Source organism: Bison bison, unplaced genomic scaffold (genome assembly GCF_000754665.1).
Source record: "Bison bison bison isolate TAMUID 2011002044 unplaced genomic scaffold, Bison_UMD1.0 scf7180017845482, whole genome shotgun sequence".
NCBI lineage: Eukaryota > Metazoa > Chordata > Mammalia > Artiodactyla > Bovidae > Bison > Bison bison.
This window is the reverse complement of record NW_011476055.1, coordinates 95,367-105,682: the sequence shown is the minus strand read 5'-3', so window position 1 is coordinate 105,682 and position 10,316 is coordinate 95,367. Positions and strand designations below refer to the sequence as shown.

General features: G+C 38.3%; 1 protein-coding gene across 4 annotated transcripts in view; it reads right to left on the bottom strand.

The window, feature by feature from the left end:
- Positions 1-10,316, bottom strand: part of USP53 (ubiquitin specific peptidase 53) — a 60,891-nt gene that overhangs the window by 42,305 nt on the left and 8,270 nt on the right. Inside the window, exons 1-2 of one of the 4 annotated variants that reach the window (XM_010834980.1) lie at positions 1,833-2,887; positions 19-710 (exon numbers count right to left, since the gene is read on the bottom strand). In XM_010834980.1, the coding sequence (XP_010833282.1) occupies positions 19-162 (144 nt within the window). In that variant the 5' untranslated portion in view covers positions 163-710; positions 1,833-2,887. The other 3 variants (XM_010834985.1, XM_010834992.1, XM_010834975.1) reach the window with 3 other exon arrangements.

The following is a 10,316-nucleotide window of genomic DNA, read 5'->3' as shown; positions in this document are numbered from 1 at the left end:
AAGAAACAAACGTCTCACCTGTACAGCACTGTTGAGAAAGCAGCTGTTTTGTCCTGGTTCATTCAACAAGCCTTTGGTAGGGGCCAGGGATAGCATACTCCCAGGCTGATAAGTTTTTCCGAGATTGCCACCAGGTTTCCGTAAGAATTTTACCCATGCCATTTTCAAGCAACTTTGCTTGCATTAAAGCTAAGATGTGTGTACTTATGTGATACTTCTGATGATAAAATGGATGGGGTCTTGAATGGTCCACTTACATCTGCTCCAGTCTATTACAAAAATGTAAGTTTCCAAGTCCATATCTTTCCTGATGCTGTAGTTTTGAGGACTTTGTCAAGTAAAAATAGGATACAAAAGCATTAAGGTTCTGAAAACTCAACAAGAAAGCTATTTTAAACAAGGCCTTAAAGATTTAAAAATCTTTGTGCTAAATTTTGTAAGAGGACAATTTAAGATGAAAAAGATTAAAAGAGTTTTTAAAAACTGTTAAAAATAACCTCGATGGGGAAATCATATTCTTTAAAGCACAAGTCATTTGTCTTGATGGTTTCAAAAACAGATGATACAAAAAGATGTAGAGTTAGCATTTGGTATAATTCCTTTGGTCATTTGTTTTCCTTATGTTTTTTTAACAAGAAAGAAGACTCTTTTCCAGGTGAAGTTATTAAAGGTGACTCCATATTTCATACCAATGTGACCTCAAAGCATATCTACAAGAAAAGAAAAGAAATGTTTAAATAAAAGGCTAATCAAGAATATTCCTTTTTTACTTTATGAACACAAATATTTAATACATTAGTAAAATAGTATATGTACACTCATAAAAGGATCAGAATAAAGTTCTTTTCAAATTAAGAAAATGTAAACATAGTTCATCATTTACATTTTCAAAAAATATCAAGGTGATATTAATCACTATCTACTTCAAGATTTCAATGGTTGCACGATGGTTTCAAAAAGACTACTAGAATTAACTTAGATTTCAGGTAGTCCTTTGAATAATACTAACTTTACTGTCAATACTATTATATACTTCTGTTTATTAAAACAAATTCATCTACAGAGACTCTATATCATCTCTTACTCTACACAGAATCATATTTCTCTAAGAATGTCAATAGATTTTATGTAAACTGACCTGCATTAAAACTCAGGAGAAACATTAAATTGATAAATCTTAGGGAATTAAATTTCCACACTGTTCATGAACACATGCTCCTGGCTAAAAGGATTTCAAAATGTTCAACTTCTTAATTAAAAACAATCAAGTATTACTAACAAAGTTTAATCAACTGAATTTTTTTCTGCATTCTTTCATTCAACAAACATTAGACTGAGACAGGTTCTGTGCCAAGCACTGGAACTGACATTTTGATGAGGAAAGAGAGACCTTAATTCAGTGAATAATAAATTGTAGAGTGTACTAGAAGAACTGTGCACTGAGCGCTAACATAAAAACAATGTAAGCAAAGGGGATGAGAAGTGTATATAATGGGAGATGGTTTGAACTTTTAAACAGGAAAGTCACAGAAGATATAACTGAGAAGGTTACCTTTACACAAAGATTTGAAGGAGGTGAAGATGCTATCTTGGAAAAGACTTTCCTAGCAGACTGAACAGCATGCCTGGCATACCAGAAGACTGTAAAAAGCCCAGCGTGGCAGAAGAAACATGAACAAAGAGGAGAGTAGATAAAAAGAGAGGATCCCTGGGAAAGAGAGATCATGGTGGGCCTCCAAAGTCCTGTGTAAGGACGTGTTTCAATTTAAACTCTGGGTGAAGGGCCCTAAGTTTACTTCATAGCACAAAAACATGAGAGGAAAGAATGTTACCAGTCAGTTCAATACCACTGATCAAACGCCCAATATGCTGGGAAAGCACTGAGGAATAAAGAAGAAAAGCAGTAGTCTTCACAGAATTCAGGTCGAGAGACTCTTGTTTCCAGCCCCACATATTATTGATCATGTCTTAGATGTTTGGTCTTAGATAAAATCTTGTCATCTGATTCATAGCTTCATCTAAAAAATGGAAACAACAATAATAAAAGCCCTGCTTAAGACAGGTTAAAAGTTTCAAGACTTATAAAACACTACATTATGTTAGCTGTTTTCTTCTTTTTAACTCTGTGGATTGTAACTTCTTCTAAAGTGATCTAAATGATTCTGAAAACTTTCATAGAAACTTTTAATAAATGCAGTCATGATTTTACAATAGTAAGGTAGCACTGTATCAGTAGTAAATTTGTATTTTTTTAAAATTTTATTTTATTTTTTAACTTTACAATATTGTATTTGTTTTGCCATATATTTGAAATGATATTCTCTCAACAATCATATAACTAGGCACCAGGTCTTACCCTGAACGGCTATATTTATGAAATAATCCCTACCATAATGAGTTCGGTTCTGTGATGGACACAGACACAAACAGATAATTTAAAAAATATTTAGCTGCTGTTCTTGGGCAAAATGTCAAATTAGTATGTCCTCCTGGTTTTCTTCCTCCAATGCAACTCTGTGGAGATTATAAAAAAGCAACAAATAGTCTAAGTAGAAACAGGGAAAAATATTAAGTACAATAACTGGCTCATAGACTGGGAGAGAAATAGCATCCAGAGACACAGAGGGCCAAATGTTACAGACTGGGAAGATGTTGCTAGTTGTGAACTTTTCCATTCTTCACATTGCTCTAGGCCGAGAATTCCCACCCCACACAATGCAATGAAACAGGAGAGTTCTGTTACCACCCCAGTGCCATTTGGAGGGTAATTGAGATTAAAACATCAGGTAAGCATCAGAGTACAGCCAGTGGTAACAAGTGCAACATGAAGAAGTAGATGTTTTTTCAGGAAGTCCCTTGGTTTTTCTGTGATCCAACAAATTTTGGCAATTTGATCTCTGGTTCCTCTGCCTTTTCTAAATTCAGCTTGTACATCCGGAAGTTCTTGATTCATGTACTGTTGAAACTTAGCTTGAAGGATTTTGAGCACTATCTTACTAGCATGTGAAATGAGTGCAACTGTCCAGTAATCTGAACATTCTTTGGCATTGCCTTTCTTTGGGATTGGAATGAAAATTGACCTTTTCTTGGAGAGGGCAGTGGCACCCCACTCCAGTACTCTTGCCTGGAAAATCCTGTGGATGGAGGAGCCTGGTAGGCTGCAGTCCATGGGGTCGCTAAGAGTCGGACACAACTGAGTGACCTCACTTTCACTTTTCACTTTCATGCATTGGAGAAGGAAATGGCAACCCACTCCAATGTTCTTGCCTGGAGAATCCCAGGGATGGTGAAGCCTGGTGGGCCGCCGTCTTTGGGGTCGCAGAGAGTGGGGACATGACTGAAGCGATTTAGCAGCAGCAGCAGCAGCAGCCCTGTGGCCACTGCTGAGTTTTCCAAATTTGTTGGCATATTGATTGTAGCACTTTCACAGCATCATCTTTTGGGATTTGAAATAGCTCAGCTGGAATTCCATCAATTTCACCAGCTTTGTTCATAGTAATGTTTCCTAAGGCCCACTTGACTTCACACTCCAGGATGTCTGGCTCTACGTGAGTGTGAGTGATCACACCATCATGACTATCTGGGTCAAGACCTTTTTTGTACAGTTCTTCTGTGTATTCTTGCCACCTCTTCTTAATATCTTCTGCTTCTGTTAGGTCCATACCATTTCTGTCCTTTATTGTGCCCATCTTTTCATAAAATGTTCCCTTGATATCTCTTTTCTTAAAGAGATCTCTAGTCGTTCTCATTCTATTCTTTTTTGCTATTTCTTTGCATTGTTCACTTAGGAAGGCTTTCTTATCTCTCCTTGCTATTCCCTGGAACTCTGCATCCAGCTGGGTATATCTTTCTCCTTTGACTTTTCTTAGCTATTTGTAAAGCCACCTCAAACAAACACTTTGCCATCCTGTATTTCTTTTTCTTGGGGATGGTTTTGGTCACCACCTCCTATACAATGTTATGAATCCCATCCATAGTTCTTCAGGCACTCTGCCTACCAGATCTAATCCCTGGAATCTCTTCGTCACCTTCACAGTATAATCATAATGGATTTCATTTAGGTCATACCTGAAAGGTCTAGTGGTTTTCCCTATTTTCTTCAATTTAAGCCTGAATTTTGAAAAAAGGAGCTCATGATCTGAGCCACAGTCACAAGAAGCAACAGTTAAAATCGGACATGGAACAACGGACTGGTTCAAAATTGGAAAAGGACTATGTCAAGGCTGTATATTGTCACCCTGCTTATTTACCTTTTATGTATAGTACATCATGCAAAATGTTGGGCTGGATGACTCACAAGCTGGAATCAAGACTGCCAGGAGAAATATTAACAACCTCAGATATGCAGATGATACCACTGTAATGACAGAAAGTAAAGAGGAACTAAAGAGTCTCTTGATGAGGGTGAAAGAGGAGAGTAAAAAAGCTGGCTTGAAATTCAACATTCAAAAATGTTAAGATCATGGCTTCAGGTCCCACTACTTCATAGCAAATAGATGGGGAACCAATGGAAACAGTGACAGACTTTATTTTCTTGGTCTCCAAAATCACTGTGGATGGTGACTGCAGTCACGAAATTAAGACACTTATCCTTGAAAGGAAAGCTATTACAAACTAGACAGCATTATTAAAAAGCAGGGACATCACTTTGCCGACAAAGGTCCATATAGTCAAACCTATGGTTTTCCCAGTAGTCATGCATGGATGTGAGAGTTGGACCACAGAGAGGGTTGAGTGCCAAAGAACTGATGCTTTTGCACTATGGTGTTGGAGAAGACTCTTGAGAGTCCCCTGGACTGCAAAGAGATCAAAACAGTCAATCCAAAAGGAAATCAGTCCTGGGTGTTCAATGGAAGGACTGATGCTGAAGCTGAAGCTCCAATACTTTGGCCCCGTGATGCCAAGAGCCAACTTACTTGAAAACACCCTGATGCTGGGAAAGATTGAGAACAAGAGGAGAAGGGGGCGACAGAGGATGAGATGGTTGGATGGCATCACTGACTCAACAGACATAAGTTTGAGCAAACTCCAAGAGATAGTGAAGGACAGGGAAGCCTGGCATGCTGCAGTTCATGAGGTCACAAAGAATCAGATATCACCTAGCAACTCAACAACAAGTGGAGACACCTTCAAGGCCCCTGCGTGTTCTATCCTCACTCTACCCCAACAATCTACCAGTGTGTCAAAAGAATAATGTGTCACTGGAAAATTAATAAGATTTATTCCAGGAATTCAAATGTAATTCTGTATTTACTCTTTCAGTAAATATTGGGGAAGTTGTGCAGAAAAAGAGCTAACACAACAATATTTACAGCAGCTGAAAGGTGGAAAAACAACCCATATATTTGACTAAAGAATAAATAAAATATGGTGTATGTGTGTATATGAATGTGTGTGTACAAACACAACAGAATACATTATTTAGCCATAAAAAGAAATGAAGTACTTAAACATGCTACAACTTAAACACCAAAAACATGTTGATAAGTGAAAGTCACAGAAAGTCACAGTCACACTGTAAGATTCCATTCATCCAAAATGTCCAAAAGAGACACCTCTAGAGACAGACAGTAGATAAGTGGTTGCTTACACTGGAGACGAGACGGCCATGGAGAACAAGTGAAGACAGGGTTGGAAAGTGATAGCTAAAGGGTATTCAGATTTTTCTCCTTCCAGTTTTATTGAGACATAACTGACACACACACTGTATAAGTTTAAGGTGGATAGCATAAAGATTTGACTTAATACATGATGAAGTGATTATCACAATAAGTTCAGTGAAATATCCATCATCAAATATAGATACAGAATTAAAGAAGTAGGAAAAAATATTTTCCTTGTGATGAGAATTCTTAGGACTGACTCTAAGAACTTTCATATAACAAAGAGCAGTGTTAATTATAATCATCACGTTGTACATTACATTCCTAGTTCTTATTTATCTTATAACTAGGAGGCATAACCTGTACCTTTTGACAACCTGCATCTAGTTTACCCACTTCTCCAAGCCCCCACTTCTGGGTAAACCACAATCTGCCCTTTTTCTATGAGTTTATTTGTATGTTTGCTTGTTTTTAAAGTATAACTGACCTATAACATTATGTTAGCTCCTGTTATACAACATAGTAATTTGGCACTTCTACACATTTCAAGGAAAAAAAAATGTTACAAAATGTCACCTTACAAAAACATTACATAGTTATCGACTATATTTCCCACACTGCACATTTCATACCCATGACTGGTTTACTTTGCAAATGGAAGCTTATTCCTCTTAAGCTCCCTCACATACTTCCTTCTTCCCTGCAACCTCGGTCCTCTGGCAACCACTTGTTTGCTCTCTATATTCATAATTCTGTCTCTATTTTGCTATGTATAATTGTTTTGTTTTTTAGATTCTACATATAAATGAAATCACACAGTATTTGGGTTTTTATACATGATTTATTTCAGTTAACGTAATACTCTCTAAGGTCCGTCTAAGTTGTCACAATTGGCAAATTTCATTTCTTTATGGGTGAATAATATTCTACTGTATGTATATAAATACATGCAGCACCTCTTCTTTATCCATTCATCTAGCGATGGACACCTGGGTTGCTTCCATATCTTGGCTGTTGTAAATAATGCTGCAGTAAACATAAAGGTGCATACATCTTTTCAAAATAGTGCTTTTGCTTTCTTCTGATAAATAGGAGTGCAATTACTGGATCATTTGACAGCTCTTTTTTTTTTTTTTTTTTGGCAGTCCTATTTTTAATTTCTTGAGAAGTTTCCATATTACTTTCCACAGTGGCTGGCCAATTTATATCTCCACCAATGGTGCACAACGGTTCCCTTTTCTCCACATCCTGGTCAACACTTGTTACCTGTTGTCTTCGTTTTGGCTGTGTTGGGTCTTAGTTGTGGCTTTTCGTTGAGACATGCAGGATCTTTATTGGAAGCACATGGATCTCGTTCCTTGCCAAGGATGAAAACTAGGGCCCCTGCATGGGAGTGCGGAATCTTAGTCGCTAGACTACCAAGGAAGTCCCTGTCGTTTTTTTAAATGTCAGCCATTCGGTGATATTTCATTGTGTTTCTGACTTGCATTTCCTTGATGATTAGTGATGCTGAGCATCTTTTCATGTGCCTGTTGGCAATCTATCTTCTTTGAAAAAAATATCTATTCAGATCCTCTGCCCATTTTTTAATCAGCTTATTTTTCTTCTGATATTGTATTGTATGAGTTCCTTGTATATTTGGGGTATTAATCCTTTATCAAATATATTATTAACAAATACCTTCTCCCATTCAGCAGGTAGCCTTTTCCTTTTGTTGACAGTTTCCTTTGCTGTGCAAAAGATTTTTGGTTTGATGTAGTCCCATTTGTGTATTTTTACTTTTATTTGCTTTACCTGTGGAGGCATGCTGCTGCTGCTGCTAAGTCACTTCAGTTGTGTCCGACTCTGTGTGACCCCATAGACGGCAGCCCACCAGGCTCCCCCGTCCCTGGGATTCTCCAGGCAAGAACACTGGAGTGGGTTGCCATTTCCTTCTCCAGTGCGTGAAAATGAAAAGTGAAAGTGAAGTCGCTCAGTTGTATCCAACTCTTAGCGACCCCATGGACTGCAGCCTACCAGGCTTCTCTGTCCATGGGATTTTCCAGTACTGGAGTGGGGTGCCATCGCCTTCTCCATAGCCCCCAAAATATTACTAAGACTAATGTCAAAGATAGTGTTGCCTATGTATTCCTCCAGAAATTTATGGTCTTAGGTCTTATATTTCAATGTTTAATCCACTTTGAATTTATACTTGTGCATGGTGTGACACATTAGTCCAGTGATTCCTTTGCACAGAGTTATCCAGTTCTCCCAGGACCATTTACTGAAGACTTTGTCTTTCCCGCTGTATATTCTTGCTTCCTTGTTATAGATCAACTGTGGGTTCATTTATGAGCTCTCTATTCTGTTCCATTGATCTATGTATCTGTTTTTCTGCCGTATTATATTCTTTTGGTGACTGCAGCTGTGTAATATAGCTTGAAGTAAGGGGTCATGATAAACCGAGCTTTACTCTTCTTACTCAAAAATGTTTTAGCTATTCAGGGTCTTTTTTCCATACAAATTGTAGAATTATTTGGCCTAGTCCTGTGAAAAATGCCACTGGTGTTTTGATACAGATTGCACTGAATCTGTAGATTGCCTTGAGTAGTAGGATCATTTTAATAATATTAATTATTTCAATCCATGAACATAGTATATCTTTCAATCTGTTTGTGTTGTCTTCAGTTTCTTTAATCAGTGAATTGTCTAGTGACCAAACAGGAGATGGCAAGAGTGAACGTCGACATTTTAGTAATCAGCGAACTAAAATGGACTAGAATGGATGAATTTAATCAGATGACCATTATATCTACTACTGTGGGCAAGAATTCCTTAAAAGAAATGCAGTAGCCATCACAGTCAACAAAAGAGTCCGAAATGCAGTACTTGGATGCAGTCTCAAAAATGACAGAATGATCTCTGTTCATTTTCAAGGCAGACCATTCAATATCACAGTAATCCAAGTCTATGCCCCAACCAGTAATGCTGAAGAAGCTGAAGTTGAACGGTTCTATGAAGACCTAAAAGACCTTCTAAAACTAACACCCAAAACTGATGTCCTTTTCATTATAGGAGACTGGAATGCAAAAGTAGGGAGTTGAGCAATACCTGGAGTAGCAGCCAAATTTGAAATTTGGGCTTGGAGTACAGAATGAAGCAGGGCAAAGGCTAATAGAGTTCTGCCAAGAGAATGCACTGGTCATAGCAAACAAGAAAAGAAAACAAAACAACAAACAAAAGAGGAATCTACACATGGACATCACCAGATGGTCAACACTGAAATCAGACTGATTATATTTGTTGCAGCCAAGATGGAAAAGCTCTATACAGTCTGCAAAAACAAGACAGGGAACTGACTATGGCTGAGATCATGAACTCCTTATTGCCAAATTCAGACTTAAATTGAGTGGGGAAAACCACTAAACCATTCAGGTATGGCCTAAATCAAATCCCTTATGATTATACAGTGGAAGTGAGAAATAGATTTAAGGGATTAGATCTGATAGAGTGCCTGATGAACTATGGACAGAGGTTCCTGACATTGTACTGGAGACCGGGATCAAGACCATCCCCAAGAAAAAGAAATGCAAAAAAGCAAAATGGCTGTCTGAGGAGGCCTTACAAATAGCTGTGAAAAGAAGAGAAGCAAAAAGCAAAGGAGAAAAAGAAAGATATACCCATTTGAATGCAGAGTTCCAAAGAACAGCAAGGAGAGATAGGAAAGCCTTCCTCAGGGATCAATGCAAAGAAATACAGGAAAACAACAGAATGGGAAAGACTAGAGATCTCTTCAAGAAAATCAGAGATACCAAAGGAACATTTCATGCAAAGATGGGCTCGATAAAGGACAGAAATGGTATGGACCTAACAGAAGCAAAAGATATTAGGAAGAGATAGCACGAATACACGGAAGAACTATACAAAGAAGATCTGCATGACCCAGATAATCAGGATGGTGTGATCACTCACCTAGAGCCAGACATCCTGGAATGTGAAGTCAAGTGGGCCTTAGGAAGCATCAGTACGAACAAAGCTAGTAGAGGTGATGGAATTCCAGTTGAGCTATTTCAGATCCTAAGAGATGATGCTGTGAAGTGCTGCACTCAATGTGCCAGCAAAGTTGTAAAACTCAGCAGTGGCCACAGGACTGGAAAAGGTCAGTTTTCATTCCAATCCCAAAGAAAGGCAATGTCAAAGAATGCTCAAACTACCGCACAATTACACTCATCTCACACGCTAGCGAAGTAATGCTCAAAATTCTCCAAGCCAGTCTTCAGCAATACATGAACTGTGAACTTCCAGATGTTCAAGCTGGTTTTAGAAAAGGCAGAGGAACCAGAGATCAAATTGCCAACATCCACTGGATCACCGAAAAAGCAAGAGAGTTCCAGAAAAACATCTACTTCTGCTTTATTGACTATACCAAAGCCTTTGACTGTGGGGATCACCACAAACTGTGGAAAATTCTGAAAGAGATGTGAATACCAGACCACCTGACCTGCCTCTTGAGAAACCTGTATGCAGGTCAAGAAGCAACAGTTAGAACTGGACATGGAACAACAGACTGGTTCCAAATAGGAAAAGGAGTACGTCAAGGCTATATATTGTCACCCTGCTTATTTAACTTATATGCAGAGTACATCATGAAACGCTGGGCTAGAGGAAGTACAAGCTGGAATCAAGATTGCTGGGAGAAATATCAATAACCTCAGATATGCAGATGACACCACC